The sequence below is a fragment of the Ochotona princeps genome, chromosome 11 (genome assembly GCF_030435755.1).
Source record: "Ochotona princeps isolate mOchPri1 chromosome 11, mOchPri1.hap1, whole genome shotgun sequence".
Taxonomy (NCBI): domain Eukaryota; kingdom Metazoa; phylum Chordata; class Mammalia; order Lagomorpha; family Ochotonidae; genus Ochotona; species Ochotona princeps.
Genome location: NC_080842.1, coordinates 24675964 through 24694298, shown reverse-complemented (window position 1 = coordinate 24694298; position 18335 = coordinate 24675964). Strand labels below are relative to the sequence as shown.

The window sequence follows — 18335 nt, the reverse complement described above, 5'->3', positions numbered from 1 at the left end:
ACAGAAATCCAGAGGACAACACACTACTCTTCAGAACCCAGAAATGTAAGCTGTGCTCTCACACCCGCAATCACAAAAGATAATGCTGCCTTGTTCTTCAAAACAGAATCCTACTTAACCTCCCTGTGCCTAAGTTTCCTCATCTGTGAAGCAGAAAATAGAACGTACGTGCCAGAGGAGACTGTGCAAGTTAAGGCTTGGAAAAATGCCTAGTAATAATAAACACTTAATAAACGTTAGGTTTTATTATTACTGCTTATTACCCCAAACCTCTTCCACTCTCCGTTACTCTCTCCCTTCTTCTTATACCTCCATACATACCCCAGATAACAGAGTAAAGGAGCAACTCCATTTCTCATTTTTTTCTTTGCAAGAGGCTAATTACTTATCCAACTCTGTAACATTACACATGCAACAAGCTGAGAAAAATATTCATTGCTTGCCACAGAACCTTAAGATATGTGACAGGTCACCAGAAAGCAGCCTATGTTTGTGTAAGTTATCTCTACTTACATCATACCCCTGCTTATTTCAGAGAAGACTCAACTACATTCAAATGTGGGAACACTACATTCAAAATAAGTGGCTGAAGAAAAAAAATACCTGAATAAGATCTGAACAGATCAAATGGGGCCAAGGGTGATACCAGTGAAGAGAAAAAAAAACCAACAACAACAAAAAAAACCAGGCTGCACTGTCCTATTCACTAGTTAGAAGCAGGTCCCACTCTGCAATCTAGCACTTAGCTGTTGCACCTGGTCCAGAGCCAGAGCCTGACCAGCTCAATTATTCATCATGCCTGAATATTAAAAAAGCAAAAGATAGATGAGAGGATAAGAGAATGGAATTTGCTCCAAAGCACTGCACCTCTTCCTGGTACATACAGCCATGGTTGCAGCAGACCTGAGTGCAGCATATGCCACTGGCAGACCTTGGTGAGCTGGTTCTGCAGGAGCGCAGAATTCAACCACAGAGGATCCTATCTGTGTTCCACCACCCTAACTTGAAAAAAACAAGTCTTACAGCTGAAAGTTTTCCTGGAGGCTTGGAGGAGATCTTGGAAATGGACTTGCAAGGCATGCTGCAGAAGTCAAGGCTGTTTCGCCGTGGAGCGGGGGCTTGAGTGAATGCATTCTGCACTGCGAGATGCCTGGGAAAGTTGCCTGACGGTGTGGAATGATGCATCAGGAGGAGGTCTGAGTGTCCCCTGCATGGATTCGCATGTTGTAGGCCTGGCTGCTGGAGTGGCGATATTGTAGGTGCAATAGCCCTTGGGAGTTGGGGTATGCTGGGAAGTCCTGGGAGAGGAGTAGGGCCTCTTGCCTCTCTCATCTTGCTGCCTAGTGATGCTGTCTCTCTCTGACATTCACTCCTGCCTTGATCCCGTCTTCCCATCAAGCCCTCATCAGGGGCCACCTAACGATGGACTTCCAGCCTCCAAACTGGGAGCTAGACAAACCCTTCTTCACATTAGTCTGCCTCATGTGTTTCATCACAGTAAAGAAAACAACACTCCCAACAAGACCCAAAGTAAGAGTCTGGAGTTTCCAGCTCATTTTATCCTAGAGAGCTAGGATGAGCAGAGAACAGAAATCTGAAGAAGGAAGTGAGTGTAAACCATTAAATAAAGACAACCAGGGGCTTCCCAGCAACGATCATCCAACACACCAGATCTGAGCAGAAACTCACAACTCAAAGTAGAATGGCAATGAAAGTCTTTCTGACATCACTGATTTTTGACCCTCATTTCTGGCTGCTTCATGTTTATAATGGACAAACACAAAATTATGAACATAGAAGAAACTTTTACTTTTAGTGAACATGCATTTAGCAGAGACTTTATTTTCTGCATGCATGTGCACACCTGTCACACTTACCTTATTAAGCCACTTTAGCCCCGGTATCGTGTTTGAATTTATCTGTTTCTCCAGCCATGGGCGCATGCGCATTCTCTCCACCGGCATGGTACCCTTTGACAGAAGAGAAACACAGCATTAGCATTTCTACTACTGACTGTTCTATCTGCCCAACAAAGACCTACTCGCCTGTGTAACATTTTTCTTTTTTCTCCTTCCTCTAGATGGGTGGGTATAGGGAATGCATTCCGGGGCTTTCCTCCAGAGTCACCTGCCCTGCTTAGTCAGCCCACTCATTCCTAAGGAGCTGTCCTGGTGAACATGTAGAATAGACCACGCTTGTCATTCTCTACACCAGCACTCAACCAAGAGGTCCTGTGAACACGGTGCCCTAGACTGGCAGAAACGCAGGAAGCCAGTGGGCCCAGATGCATCTCAGAGGTCCTGCTGATGCCAGGCATTACTCTCCTTGGCAGTGCTTGCAGCACAAACATTCAATTTATCAGGATTCAGAGGACCAGTGCTTCACAGAACCTTCATGTACTATCTTTTTTTTTTTTTAAAGATTTATTCATTTTATTACAGCCAGATATACACAGAGGAGGAGAGACAGAGAGGAAGATCCTCCATCCGATGATTCACTCCCCAAGTGAGCCGCAACGGGCCGGTGCGCGCCGATCCGAAGCCAGGAACCAGGAACCTCCTCCGGGTCTCCCACGCGGGTACAGTGTCCCAAAGCTTTGGGCCGTCCTCGACTGCCCTCCCAGGCCACAAGCAGGGAGCTGGATGGGAAGTGGAGCTGCCGGGATTAGAACCGGCGCCCATATGGGATCCTGGGGCCTTCAAGGCGAGGACTTTAGCCCCTAGGCCACACCGCCGGGCCCATGTACTATCTTTTGAAGAAGCAAGGGTGAGCAGAGCAGAGTGGTCAGCGTGGCGAAGGAGTTCTGATAACCAATTCCTACATACCCTTTTAGGTCTGAATTCAACTCACTTCTTTTGGCTCTCTGGGCCATACAAATGCTTTGAATCTCCACTACTAGCACACAAAGCTGTACAGTAACCAATCACTTTGGTTTCCCCTCTATTACCTATAAGCCATTCCTTTGTGATGTTATTTTGAATCACAGATGCCAACATCTTGCCCTTTCTGTACCCTTCCTTTTACCCTACTCTCCTACTGCCTTAAGCACCTTTCCTCAACATCACCCTCCCCCTCCTCTCTGACATGAAGCCAACTTTTTCACCTTTACCCTATTTGCCTTTGAAAATTATTTTGAGCTTGGAACATCTTTTCCTCAACCTGCCTGCCCAGTGACTGAGTCTCCACTGCCTCCACATGCCTGAGACAGGCTTTCCCTTATCTACCAAAACACATCTAGAAAAGAATTATAAAGTCCCAAACCATCTACTATTTATCTTTACCTAATGTGTGCCTAAATTTATCATCAGCTTGGGATCCTGAGATGCAGTCCCATTCTGTAGGACCTTAAGAACAGAGTTGACTGCCTAAACCTCAGATGTCTCTCCTCTTGGTTGAACTCAACTCCTCTGAGCATGAGCTCTGAACCCTGCAGTCAGGTGACTAGGGTTGTGACAATGGGTGTTTCAGCAGGTCTCCAGTCTGCCATGGATTTCCGTTCCCTTTGAGCCCATCCCAGTTCCTACCAGACTGAACCCCCAAGGGGGGGACTTAGGCTCTGCCTAATGGGCCACCTGCTTTTTCTTTGTCTACCTCTTGCAGCTCTTGCATGCAACAGCTGTGGACAGGACATCTTCTGTTCCTTATGATTACCAGGGCCTCTGCTCCTCTCTTCCTGGCCTTGCCCATTCAGCTCCATCCTCCAAGACCCAGCCCCCTCCTCCCTCCTTCTTCAGACCATCGCAGCATGAAGCCGTCTCTCCTTGTCCAAATCCCATCACATTCCTAGAACCTCTTACTACTCACATAAACATCACATACTACCTTGGAGCAGCCACTACACACTGGTCAGCCACATGCACTTGGTCCTCCCAGCCGAACAGCCCACTCATTCTGAATGGGAGCTTTATTGCTCACAGGTCTTCTCATAATCCTAGGAAGCCCAAATGTCTCCTTCTGCACAAGAAATGTTCAACGCAAGGCCCCGGTCCGTTCTAGCTATCAGCTAGGGTTGGGCTTTAGTGTGTCCCTAGTTGTTCTATTCATTGTACATCCAACCACTCAAAGATTGTGGGTTGAGGTTCCTAGAATTAGAAAAGATAAGACATTCCCAGTGTTACAGGACATGGGTGAAGAAGCATCACATCCTGAGAAAAGTCCAATGCACAAGATGATACATAAGAAGTCACAGAGACACCCAGGACTGCTGGGAAATGCTGCACACAGATCTCACAAGTGACCCCTGTGAGGGTTCTGTCCATTGGAGTGGCCACCACCTCCCTTGGAGTGAGGCCTCAAGGTACGGAGTGGGAACCAACAGATCTGGGGCAGCAAGGGCAGGAGAGGGCATAGCAGAGGCTGGGGCACTTAGGTAGTCATGAGGCCACCACCTCTTTGGAGGACAGAATGACATGCAGAACTGCTGCAAGTCCCTGAGGCTGCTGCTGAGCCTAAACTTAGTAACATGGAAATATGAGAGGCTGAAAGGCTGCTTCCAGTACATCATAACAGCCTGGCATTTCCTCCCATATCTTCCCACCCAAATAACTTACTTAGGGAGAAAAATGATCACCCGAAACAGTTTTTTAAAAAATGGCTGCAAAGCTACAGCCTGTTGGAGGCATATCCAAAGAATCGATCTGCATTGCTTGTAGACTCTGAATTTGTGATCTGACTTTTTTTTATTATTATTATTTTAAAAATGCACTTGTTTATTTGAAAACCAGAGTTGTAGAGATACACAAAAAGTCAGAGACAGGAAGGAAGAAATAGTGAGATATCCCATCCACTGATTCATTTGCCAAATGGCTGCCAACAGAGCAGGGCCAACCTGAAACCAGGAGCCAGGAATTCTACCTGGTCTCCCACGTGGATGCAGAGCTCAAGTATGTGGGCTATTCCCCACTGCTTTCCCAAGTCCATCTGCAGGGAGCTGGTTTGGAAGTGGAGTGGCAGGAACTCAAACCAGCACTTATACCGGTTGCCCATGTTACACGTGTCAGCTCAACCTAGTGTGCCACAACACGAGCCCTGATGAGTTAAGACTTCCTAATAAAAATATCTGTAACCTCCAAATTCACAATCCTGGTACTTTCACAGTCATCATAGACACATGCAGAGAGGCGAAAAAAAAATTAGGTTGTCTGACACATGTGTTCCCCACTGAGGTCAAACGAGGCAACACGCTGCTGTGTTTTTTTTTTTCTATTCTACTGCAAACAAGTGTGCTTTTCACAGTCTACTTAGTGAGACATTTCCCACACTTTTGTGTCTTCTGTTGGTGGCTTTGTGTTTAAAATGGCCCCCAAGATGCTGCTGAAGTGCTGCCTCATGTTCCTAGGCACGGAAAGGCCATAGTGTGCTTAATGAAGAAAGTACATGGCTTCAGGCAAATTGCACTTGGGCATAGGGGACGGAGCCACTGGCTGTGAGTGTAGTGTTCATCAGCCAACAACACGTGTTAAACAAAGCGCCTTTAAACAGAACAGACATACACCCAGGGTCACGTAGTTAGCCCCTTATATCTCCTGCTTCTGCATCTGGGCATTCAACCACACAATTTGGAAGTATTTGAGAAAAAAAATTCATTATGCTTCAAAAAGTAAAACTTCAATTTGCCACATGCCAAGCATATGGTTAAACTATGTGAATGAGTGATGGACAGAGAACATCACAGTGCCTCCTGCCACACAGCAGGTCCTGGCTCCATCCACTAAGGCTGCATCTGCATATTCCTCAACAACAGAGTATGACAACTTTCCACATAACACTGACGTATTTGGTAATGTAATTTAACACAGTGTTCAGAGTAGTGTTCAGAGTTCAATGCAAATACTGCTGTATCTGCTATGGCGGTCTGAAGCACCTGTGGATTTCTAGCCTTGGTGGGGAGGGGTTCCCAGACTGGAAGCACCCCCCCCCCAGATCCTGGGGATACCTATTTCCTGCATATTGATTGGCTGATGAAAATGTTGTGACTGGAGGCTGCCAGGGATCAGAAGAGGGACGATGTAGGCACGGACACACAAAGAAGACACAGAGGGAAAGTTACCGTGTAAAGTCAAAGCAGTCTGGGGTGAGGCTCCCTAAGCCAAGGAATCCTTGGAGCCACTGGAAGCAGAGAGAGGCAAGGAAAAGCCATGCTTCCCGGCCTTAGACAAGAGGCTGGCCCTCTGCCACACTGAGTTTATACTCCTACACTCCAGAACCTTAGCAGAACAAATTGCTCTAGTGTGAAGTCATACAGTATGTGGTACTTTGCTATGCAAGCCTAGAACTCTGAAGGAAGACAAAGCACAACCCTTGTGCTGAAAGGCAGACAGGAACTGGAAAGATGGCTGGTGACCAGGCTGACCAAACAGGACCTGGGAAACTCCGCCTTTGATTTTGATCAATAGCCTAAGACTGAAGGGGTTAAGCAAATGATTGATATGATCAGCTCTGTTAACAGTGAAGATGAAAGCTGATTATGAAATCTGGACTGATGTTTCACCGACCTCAGAGCATACAGAAATTCCAGTCCAGCAGGTCGAGATGATCCTCCTGATGCTGTGTTTCCTACCAGCCTCCTAAGTCCTTGAATCACACTGTGAGCCATGAGCTGCCTGGTTCTTCTCTGACTTGCCAGGAAGTCAGGTTATTTTGACCAGCAAGCTTCCTCCACTAATCTTAAAGGTCACATTGTATTTCATCATCTCTCTGTCATTCCATCTCTTACTTATATACCACACCTTTCAACAGGATGTGGTTAAACCAGTCCTCAAGGTATAGCTTTCTACTGACCAATACACTGGGATGCCATGCATGGCTTGGATGTGGCATAGGTTGAAGGCCTGGTCCCCAGAGTGGTGGCGTGGAGATGGCAGGACCTTTGGGAAGCAGAGTCAAGTGGCAGGTCATGGGGACAGTGCTCCACTTCTATGAACAGATGAATGCTGCCTGGCAGCAGCAGGTCAGATCTTGTGGACCTGGGTTAGTTCCTTCAAGAACAGACTGTCAAAAGCAATCCTTTTGTGGCACCTCCCCAGAAACCCTCTTCCACACACAGTGCTCACCACAATTTAGCATGCACTCTGGTCACCATGATGCCACCTATCACAATGCCCCCACCAGAATCAAGCAGATGCTGCTGCCACACTCTGGAACCTTTATGAGCTTAAAATAAGCCATTCTTTCTTTATAAAGTACCCAGCCTATGGTATTTTGTTATGACAACACATAATGAACAAAGACAGACAAAACTGATTATACTAAAACATTTTCTCAAAATCTTAAGTCAGGAATACTATTAGTTTTAAATGCAGTTTTAAGAAAACTCCAATAGAGCAGGCAGTTTATGCACAGAGGTAACTCTCAGGAGCTTACTTCAGATTTGTGTTAATAGCTAAAGATCCCCCTATGATAGGCAGCGGAAAGCAAGCCCATTTGCATGAAGGCATTCTCTTTTTTATGTGACTTGCCCACACTGTACAGATAATGAATCGCAGGTGGTATTAGTACACGACACAGAACAGTTTTTCATAGATTTCTCATGACCAAGAGAACGGCCCCACATCCTTCTATGAAGAAAGGCAAGGGAGGAATTCTACATTGAGCACTGATCATTGAGCTGAACCCTAACAGCAGATTATCTTTACAGAGATTACAAGGAGGAGGTAACAAACACCAAGAAATCAAAAGACTCAGTACTAAAGAGAAAAAAATGCCAGTACTCAGTATAAATAAAATTCAAGGTGACACATGGGCTTTGATCTCCTGGAAGGCTAATCTCTCCAGGGTACCAACACCGAAGCAAGCGAAACTGGAACAGAGTCAGAAGGGTGGTAACAGGGTGGGAGAAACACCAAGTAGCTATTTTTTGCATAAGAGAACCACGACGCCCAGAAATCAGGACACCTCTGTGTGCCGGTCCTGACTTGACCATTGCTGGGGAGTTTTCCTTGGGCTAGTCATTTCACTGTTCTGGTCCACTCTGAGAGGTTTCAAGAAGATGATTTCTGAGCTTCTATGAGTCCTTTTGTAACTTGAGGGCTCACAGTCTGATTTATCTTTTTTTATTAACTTCTATGCTTAATACTGGATTATGTTTAAGTAAGGTCCTGACAAATTTTATGGTTTTATAAACCCGAAATAAGAGCAACCTCTGCTTCTAAGGAAGTGAAATGTGAGGTATTCATCCTCAAGCCCAACAAAAACCCTTCGTGAGTGCACCTGTCATCACACCTTTGAGAGGGGGCTGGGTCCCTTTTCAGAGCCATGGCAGTCAATCAACTGGGCACAAGCTGGGTACAGCAGACCCCCATGATCTGAGGACATATTACAGGATGCAGAGTATATGTTTGAAACCACAGACAGTATTGCACCTTTTGTATACTATAGAATTAGCTGCACATACACACACACACACGTGTATCTATCTATTGATAGATAGATACACACACACATATATATAAACTTGCAGTTTTTCACTTTACAGCAGATCTTTGCCAGCAACACATCTCTCATGCTCTGGGGCATTATTAAGTAAAATCATGGTTACCAGATCACACACACTGTGATACCCTGACATCAATGGGATAACTGAGAAACCTAACACGAGACTTAATGAGTGAGTAAGGTATACAGTGTGGACACACTGGGCAAAGACAAGGTCCATACCCCGGGCAGGCTGCAGCAGGAAGGCAGAAGATTTCATCTCATTACACAGAAGAGTAAATTCCAGATTGTTTCTGGAGTGTTCTAACTATAGTTGTCTGTGGATAATGGAGCCTGAGGGCAATGACGTCATGGATCAGGGAGGACTTTGCTGTATTTATAGTGTCACTGGTGCCGTGTCTGCTGCATGAGGGCTGCAAGCATCACTGTGGTTAACAGGACATGGATAGCGCCCTGTGAGGTTGTCAGCGCAGAGCCCTGACTAGTGTGTGTCCTTAACAGGGATGTTGTAGGGGTGCTAACAGCAGTGGCTAAGGCCGACTGAACTCTTATTATGCGCCAGTCATTAAAACTAGACTTTTTATGGGTCTTGTCATTTAGCTCCTACAGCCTAGGAGAAAGGGAATAGACTGAAATGCATCCTACTAGTCAGCAGAGAGCTGAAACTTTCCTGCCGGTCTACCTGGAGAGCAAAGCCCAGACTCATAAATCCTAACCTTTGCTTCCAGAAAACACTGAGCTCCAATGGCCTCTGAATCAACCCCCTTTGTAGCTTGCATACCACACTGACATCTTCGTCTTCCTAAATGCCACTTTACAAACTTCTAGATACCCTGGCTGGATTTATGATCATGGAGTTCTTGGCTGAGAAGGGAGTGGTGCTTCTGCTAAAGGAACAATAAATAATCCAGAACTAACTCCCATGATGAGTAACTAAGTAACATGGGAAAATACCATGTGTTTTTTTTTTAATCTGCTTAAAAGCATAAGGGAATTAACGAGGTGGTTGAGAGAGAGAGAGAGAGAGAAAGAGAGAGAGAGCTGGATCTGGGAGAAGAAAGAATCTCAGGAAAGCACATCTGATGGTCCCAGAGGAAGCACTTTTGACATATTCCAGTGAACACAGGTACAAAAGTTAAAGAACAGAATGCCGGTTCCTGGAAATCCGCCACCAGGAAACCTAACTGGGGACAGCCTTAACTAAGAGCAAGGACTGTGGTTCAGTTGTGAATCATCTCAATCTCTGGCCTGGAAATATCAGAAGCAAATGTCAAGCCTATCTTGAGGAAGATAACATTATCTTCAGGTTCCTGTTAATCTCTGCAGCTTAGTAAAGGAAATTTCCAGTCTGCAGTCAATATAGCTGAGAGTACAAGGAAAAAGGGCAGCAAAATGGAAAACCCAAGGGAGTCATGAACAATAGAAACAGACGCACTGGGACAGAGATAGAGCTCTTACACAGCTAGAATGGATATACAGACACCAAATGTTCCTCAGACATGGTCTTTTTTTATTATTATATTTTGACAATCTTTGCATTGTTGATTAGGGTAAAAAGTTACAAGGGCTAAAGGGAATATTGAGGAGAAGCCCCACCCAGTCTCCCACCCACCCCAGGTCCAGACATGGTCTTTAAAAATCTATGCAGAGGGGCTAGCACTGTGGCTCAGTTCATTAAGCCATCCCTTATAACACCAGCATCCCATCTCATATCATTGGGTTTAGTCCTGGTTGCTCTGCTTCCAATCCAGGTTCTTACTAATGCAACTGAAAAAACAATAGAAGATGGGCCAGATGAGAGACCTGATGGATGTCCAAATTCCTGCCTTTGACCTGGTCCAGTCCCAGTTCTTGTGACCATCCAGGGAATCAATCAACAGTTGAAAGATATCTTTCTTTCTCTCTCTTGCTCTGCTTTCAAATAAATAAATCATCTTTATAAATCTAAGCTTAATAAATCTAAGAAAACAAAAAAGATGGAAAAATTTGGCAGAGAACTCGAAAAAATAATTTTAGAACTAAAAGATAAACCATGAAATAATTTACAGAGATAGAAACATTGAAAGACAAAAGTGTGGGACAATATAAAATCCACAAAGAAAACACTGAAAATACCTGAAATATAAACTTTACAGTTTCAGAAAGACAGAAGAAAGCATGAGGCTTAAACAATATTTAAAAAAATGGACAATCTGCTTCCAAGCAGATTCTAAAATTATTATGAATCTCAAACACACAAAATAAATAAAATGACACCTAGGCAAACCAGGCTGAATTTGCTGAAAAAAATCTTTTAAAAAATCCAACATGGAAACAACCTGGAAAAAGCAGTTTGGGGCGGGAGCTTCAAACAACAATCTCCCCACCCCAAAGACAGACAGACACACACACACACACATACTAGCTTTATAATGATTATTCCACAGAGGCAACAGCAGACAGAGGATAATGGAAAGGATGAGTTCTGAAACAAAATAACTGCCATCTTCTCAATTGTCACAGCCAGAAAGTATTTTTTTCTGGAAAAGAGAAATAAGGAGAAAAACCAAGGGAATTATCAACCTGCAGGAATCAGCATTAGTAAGTTCACAGCAATATTCATGGAAATGGGTCAGATGGGGTCAGGAGTGAAGGCAAAAGATGGGAACTAGGAAAGCCTGAGTGGGCCATAGAAGCCCGTTCTTGCAGTGCTGTGCCTCCAGCTCTTCAGCAGCTGTGCAGATATTTAAAAGTGCCTGCAAGAGCCTGGCATGATAGCCTAGTGGCTAAATTCTCACTTACATGCACCAGGATCCCATATGGGCACTGGTTCATGCCCTGGCTGCTCCACTTCTCATCCAGCTCCCTGATTTTGGCCTGGGAAAGCAGTCAAGGACAACCCAGAGCCTTCAGACTGTACCATATGGGAGATCTGGAAGAAGTTCCTGGCTCCTGGCTTTGGATCAGCTCAGCTCTGCTGTTGCAGCCACTTGGGGAGTTATTCAGTGGATGGAAAGCTCTTTCTCTCTGTCTCTCCTTCTCTCTGTAAATCTGACTTTCCAAAAGAAAGAAAGAAAGAAAGAAAGAAAGAAAGAAAGAAAGAAAGAAAGAAAGAAAGAAAGAAAAGAAACAAAAGAAAAGAAACAAAAGAAAAGCAAAGAGAAAGAAAATCACCATTTAAAAAAATGCCTGTGAGAGTTTCTGTCACTAAACTGCCTTCCCTGCAGAGCCACAGGCCCACCAGTCCAGCAACCTCCAGAAATGTCCCCTCTCAACACTATCTAACTCATTTTCATCTATTAAATCTTTCCACAAATACAACCTCCGGGCACTCCTGTGCCTCTGGCATGTGCTATTTCCATGCCAATCAACCAGTGTTGTCAACACATCTTTATCAAGCACAAACTGTAACAAGGAATTGGGCAAAGTATTACAGAGGATTCAAAGATGTGTAACGTGATCGCTGCCCCCAAGAATTGATACATTAATGGGGGATGTAAGACAGCAACCATAGGAAGCTGACACTGTAATTATAATACTAAAAGACTACATAGCAGAGATGAGAAGGCAATACATGAATTAATTGTTAACTCATTCATCAAGGATATATGATATAAATCATTACTAAATGGGTCTGCAAGGGACAGCTTTATGGTGAAAGAACTTACTGGAAGGGTAGCCAATGCCTAGGCAGACAAAAGGTAGTAGGCAAGGTAAAAGGTTGGTAGTCCTGAGCAAAACAGGAGCAGGAAAATGTGTTCACTGGCAGGGTACGGCAACTGACACGTATAAACAGATATGGGTAGTGCACTTAAGAGTGGGATATTTGACATCAAACATCTCTACCCTCATAACCGCTCCTACCAATTAAATAATCTGCCCTCTGTCATTTTAGAGATGAAGAAAAGCATATAGCTAGAAAGGTGAAATCTCTCCTGTACCAAAAAAATGAAAAATAAATAAATAAAACATATCACTCAAGCTTTCAGCTAAAGGGCCAGGATGTAAACCTAGCTTTTCCCAGTGTTTCATGTGTCTGCTTGGGCTTTGAGCTTGTTTATACACCAGCGAAGACCCCTGAGCAAATGTCTTCAGAAAGCCTTGATTTCTTTTTTTTATTATTATATTTTTGACAATCTTTACATAGTTAATTAGGGTAAAAAGGTTCAAGGGCTATAAGAAAGTGGGTAAGACTATTATTTCCATACTGTTTCCTTCATGTTTAAAGGGGGATATTGAGGGAGAAGCCCCACCCAGTTTCCCACCCACCCCAGGTCCTGGATGTAGGGCATGCTCCGAGGTTCTTGCTCAAGTGATTTTGATAGTTCACCAGTTATGAATCCCTGCCAATCTCACCACTCCAAGCACGATGAGGTCTTTGAAGAATCCACTGATTGACATAGTCCATCATAGAGTCTCCATTTGCCCAATATTTCGCTGCCAACATATAGCTGAGGTGGTTGATTGACCTGTTCTGTCTTCTGTCTTGTCTTGGTTAGGGTTCTGAGTCCGGCATTTCGATTGGGGAGATCTTAAAAGAAACTTTGTCTGAGGTGTTCCCAGACCAGATTCTTGTGTGTTCTAGCAAGCACAGGGCCTGGCACAGTCCATTGCCCCAATCAGCTGGTGGTTGCAGTTGCTGGGTTGGTTCTGTTTTCAGTCCCAACTTCCACTGGAACCAATGGGTGTTGCAGTCCAGCCTGGTTCTGCTCAGCACATACTTGGCCCTCACATAAACCAGTGGGAGCTGCAGCCTAGTCAGAGCGACCCACAATAACCTCCACCAGGCCTGCCCCCTACCCTGGTTTGCCAGTATGTGTAGCAGACTACTCCAGTCTGTCCCACATTCCCATTTGGCTCTCATACATGTCAGTGGGTATTAAAGCCTAGTTCCATCTAACCAGCTCCACTATGCTGCCCACACAGATGCTGTTGGGTGTCTCTGTGTCTAACCACCACAGCCCCTGTCCTAGTTTTCATGCCCTCCTGTGGGAGGAACCCATTATTTCCCTCCCAGGCCTCTCCCACTCCCAGATTATGCACTCACCAGGTGGTTCTGTGGTCTGACTTGACAGAATTAGCCCCCACTACCAGCTTCTGCCAGCTGATGCTACAGCTAAGCCCAAACAACACTCACCCACTCTAATTTTCTTTGCACCAGTAGGAATAATCAGCCCAGCCTGGCTTTTCCCTGATCTAGTCCACATGAGGTGCACAGGTGTTGCAGCCCTGCCTCGTCTGGTGTGCCCCCATCCCAGCCCATGCTCTCCAGTGGGAGTAACTGTCCAGCAAGGGAACCTTCCCCCCATATTTCCCTTGCTGGCTCAGTCCTCTCCCTTCCTGGTTCTCACGCATGCTGGCTGGGCACTGCGGTCACATCCGGTACAGGCAACCTCACCTTGGCATTCCGTATTGTGCACTGGTTTTTGTCGCGACCGAACTTGGCTCGACCCACACTCTGTTCTGGTGCTTGGATTTGCCAGTGGATGATGTGAACTGATTCAGTCTAGTCTGCCTCTGACCCATGCCAAATGTATGCCAGTGGGTAACTTTCCATGCCTGTTCTGGGCTGTTTCCTATCAGAAAGCCTTGATTTCAATATCAGGAGCCAAGCAGCACTCTATTTAGGCCCAAATGGAGGCAAGCAGATAAGCAAGAAATTACTGTTCCTGTTCAGGAAGTGGTTATTGGCATGCAGAGGGAAAAAGCTTATAGGAATATAGTGTCCATTTCTCATGGTGGCTTTTCCTGAGCACACAATGATCTTTCCCCAAGTGCAAGTTCCTCTGCTGTGACACTCAACACTGCTCATTCTGTCTGTGTGACTTTGTTTTAGCAAAGGAAGAAAACCCATGCGAAATTCTGTGAGTAGAGAGAAAACCTGGAGTTGAACACTGAAAATCCTGACCATCCATAGTGACATCTCACTGCAAGGCTCACAGGAGCCACATGCTAAGCCAATCACATATGTGTGATTTCCATACATTACAGCAGGCATCTTATCTCCATTTCACAGATAAGAACATGGAGCAACCTACAAGCTGCCCAACTAATTAAGAGGCAAACAAAAGTTCAAATTCAGATCTACTTGACTCCCAAAGAATATGCTGGAAAAAGGTTTTTTTAATTTAATTTCAATGAACTAGAATACAGAAAATATAAGAAAACGCTCTGTGACAAATAGCATTTTACAAAGATGTATGATACATTACAGAAGGATACTTTAAAGAGCTTATGGGAAAATGTTATGGCAAGTTTTACTATAAATTAATTTTGATATCTAGGCACAGCTTTTCCATAATGTACATTTTCCCACAAATTTACTGCTCTTCTAAAAATATTTATTTATTCAAATATTAGAAAGGCAAAGCAATGGAGAAAAAGAAGGGGGGAAAAGACTGAGATGGAGCGCTTCCACCTGCTGATGCATTCACACAGTCGCAGCAGGCAGGACTCGGCCAGCCTGAAACCAGAAGCCAGAATTCCATCCTGTTCTTCCATATGGGCAGCAAAGGCCTGGGTACTACGGTTGTCATTTGCTGCCTTCCCAGGTGTGTTAGCAGGAAGCTGGATCAGAATCGGCACAACCAGAATGAAAACTGGCGCTCTGATAGGATTTTAAGGTTGCAAGCAGTAACTTAGTCCACTGAACACACTGTACCTCCAGACTTTTTCAAGACCTCAGACACTAGATTACATTACACTGGCGCTGTGATCCAAAGGGGATAATTTCATTGCACAATATTGAACTAATAGGAGAAATTGACTTAGGGCATCTACCTGTGTGCTCCAAATACATCAATAACTTGGTGGCCAATCTAGGAAACAGCTTCAGTGCAGTGCAACCCAAACAAGGGTTCTTGATTCAAGAAATATACTGTAATATACGTGTAGGGTGGCCAGTGTTGCGGTGTAATGGATTAGGTAGTTGCCTACAATGCCAGCAACACTTATGGATGCCAGTTCAATTCCAGCTGCTCTACTTCTCATCCAGCTCTGTGCTAATAAGCCTAGGAAAGCAGAAGGTACCCCAAGGCCTTGGGCTCTTACACCCACATAGAAGATCCAGATGAAACTCCTGGCTTCAGTCTGGCCCAGACTCAGCTATTCTGATCATTTGGGGAATTAACCAGCAGATGAAAGGGGTGGGCATGGTGGTATAGTGGGTAAGGCTTCCACCTGTGATGTCAACATCACACAAGGGCACCCATTAGTCTCCTGGCTGCTCCATGTGTGATCCAGCTCCCTGCTAATTCACCTGGGAAAACAGTGAAAAAACCCTATCTGTCTGTGGTCTTGCCACTCACGTTGGGACCCAAATGAAGCTCCTGGCTTCAGCCTGTCCCAAATTTGGTCACTGCAGCCATCTGGGGAGTGAACCAATCCATGAAAGATTTTCTCTAACTTTCAAAAATTTTTTAAAATCTTAAAAAGAAAGAAAGAAACATAATTGAGCACTAATGTACAAGTAGACTGACCGTTCAACAAACCTTTCTTCATTCCCGCTGGCCCATGTCCTCTTCCTGGCCCACCCATCACAGTGGTCAAAATGTGATACAGAACTCCCTGTCTTGTTCCACTTGGTGTTCACACCCTTGTTCCAGCCCCACCACTGCTATTGGCTCAGGGGCTCCTACTCTCACCTGTGCCCTTGACTGACCTTTCTGCCTCCATCCCCACCCTGGACTTCAATCTCAGAAACAAACTTAGCTGCTCACTGGCATGCTGACAATCCTTTCAAGGGTCTCCAACACCTGGTGCCAAGACTTTTCACTGTGACCTACTCCAAGGTCTCATCCTAGATCTCCAACATTGTTCTGTATCCTACACGCCCCTCTGTACTCCCATAGTCCTACATGCCATCCCTGCCCAATGAGCACACAGCCTCACTTGCCTTCCTGTTTCTTGACTTGCTTTTCCTTGCCCCTCTGCCTCCTCTTCTTTCCATCCATCCTAGCCTAGTGGCCCTACCACTTTCTCACCCACACGGGTCCCACTACCTCCCTCTTGCTTGATCACACTGCAAGAATCCATGCCAGGCTAATTGTCTCAATGTGGATGTGCAGTTTATCACTTCTCTGCACTTTCAAGTCTGTGCATCTTTTGGTTCTTCCCTCCCTGACTCCTGTTCCCCTTTCCCAGAGCAAACGATTTCAGCTCTTTCCAACCTCACCCTCCCCAATTCATGTCAAACAACACTGCTTCCAATTTCACAGAGAAAACAGAAGTCACTGGGCTCTTCCCTCTGAAGTTCTAACTTCTCTCCCTCTTCAAAGTTATCTGGACTTCTGTGACTCCATTTTCAGATGGGGTGGGTGGTGATGCCAATCTCTGCAGTCGGGAATCCAAGAGGTCCAGGAAACATGCTAAGACTGACTGACTAGGTCTGAGGCATCTTTGAGATACCCAAGAAAAGATGCCGACAGACAATGAGAACCAATCATTCCTTTGAAACCCTCTCAAATGTCATCTGTTCACAGACATATGCAAGACACAAACTCATTCATAAAATACAGAGCCTCTGACTGTTACCATGGGAATTTACACTGTCATGGTCTCCAGTTCATTTTTATGTACTTTAATCCCCTGACACAAATACACCTTTGTGCACCATGTTAATATGGTCCCATAAGTTAATATGTGGGGCTCTGTGCACAGACTGGCACTATCCACCAGACATCCTACAACCATGGACATGGTCTATCCTCTGAGCAGCCATAGGGAGCTACCAGATGGTTGAACTGTAGCAGGTATAAATGAGAAAACCTTTGTCACTGAAGACGGAACTAGAGCTTCCAAGCTGGTTGTAGTATTTCCAAATCACAGTGAGTGGTCAGGTCATCTTGAGGGTAGATGAACCAGCTGCAGGGGCTCCTCTGTGTTGTATCTTACAAGGCAGGTCACCTACCCAACACTGCAACTATTCCGGTTTGCAGAAAGCTTAGAGTGGAAAGGGCTGACGCACTGCCTGCGAGTTTAGTCATCCTTTTGGGGCACAATCTGTTGGTACGTGGGAGAGCTTCCATGGCAATGACTGACCTTTCCAGACCCAGGCCTGAAAAGCTCCTGAAAATACCATTTGCTGGCAGGCACAGAACATTCACCACTATGCTACAAACAACAGCTAAAGGGAGTTCAGCGCTTAACGATGTCACAGAAGGAGGAGTATCAGGATCAACTGAATTCACAACCACCCTGCTCCGTGGGGACTGCTACAGTCCTCATTCCATAGAGGAAAAAACTGAGATGCCTAACTCAGACGAAGCGGCCTGCCCAGGCTCTGCCAAGTTACTGAGGGGCAGACCTCACACTTGAAAAAGACCCTTAGATCCTTATTTAACTCTGTGGCAGGTGATCCCATGAAGAGGTGAAAGAGGCATTGCTACAAAAGAGGCCCAGCGCACCCAATGTCTGCCTCTAACCTGGCATCCACAAGTAAGCTGTAGGGACCCCCTGCCAGGACCAGCCAAGCCTTTCAGCCAGGCCAGCACTGCTCAGCCAGTGCTCCTGGGCTTGCTAAATAGGAAGCAGTTTCTCAATCTCCCTGACCCAGTCCCCCTTCAAAACCCAAACTTCCTGTGCCTTTTAGTCCCTTCCTGGCAAGTGGGAATCAACAAAACATGACATATCCTGGCCAACCAGAGCTTCATTTTTGTAGCTTATACAAGAAAAACAATAGTTTCCCACTCATAGGTTACAAAATAAAAACAGTTTCCCACTCCCTTCGCTTACACCTCCATCCTCTCTTTAAGAAAAAGAAACAGGAAAGAACCCAAGGGATTTTTTTTTTCTCTTTTTTGCATCATCTGGGTGTTTTCTAGAGTTGTTTCCTTTCGGTTTCTGCTGGCCCACATGCAGGGGGACTGCCAGGTTCCTGCCAGATCCATGAGAAAGAGCAAAGCAGGTGGAGCTCAGCTTGCTAT

At 45.2% G+C, this 18335-nt stretch overlaps 1 protein-coding gene across 7 annotated transcripts in view; it reads right to left on the bottom strand.

The window, feature by feature from the left end:
- IRF2 (interferon regulatory factor 2) overlaps window positions 1-18335 on the bottom strand; it is a 147521-nt gene that overhangs the window by 41884 nt on the left and 87302 nt on the right. For all 7 annotated transcript variants that reach the window (XM_058669943.1, XM_058669936.1, XM_058669938.1 and 4 more), the window contains one exon: window positions 1878-1970. In XM_058669943.1, the coding sequence (XP_058525926.1) occupies window positions 1878-1964 (87 nt within the window). In that variant the 5' untranslated portion in view covers window positions 1965-1970. Of the gene's footprint in view, window positions 1-1877; window positions 1971-18335 lie in introns of those variants that run through there.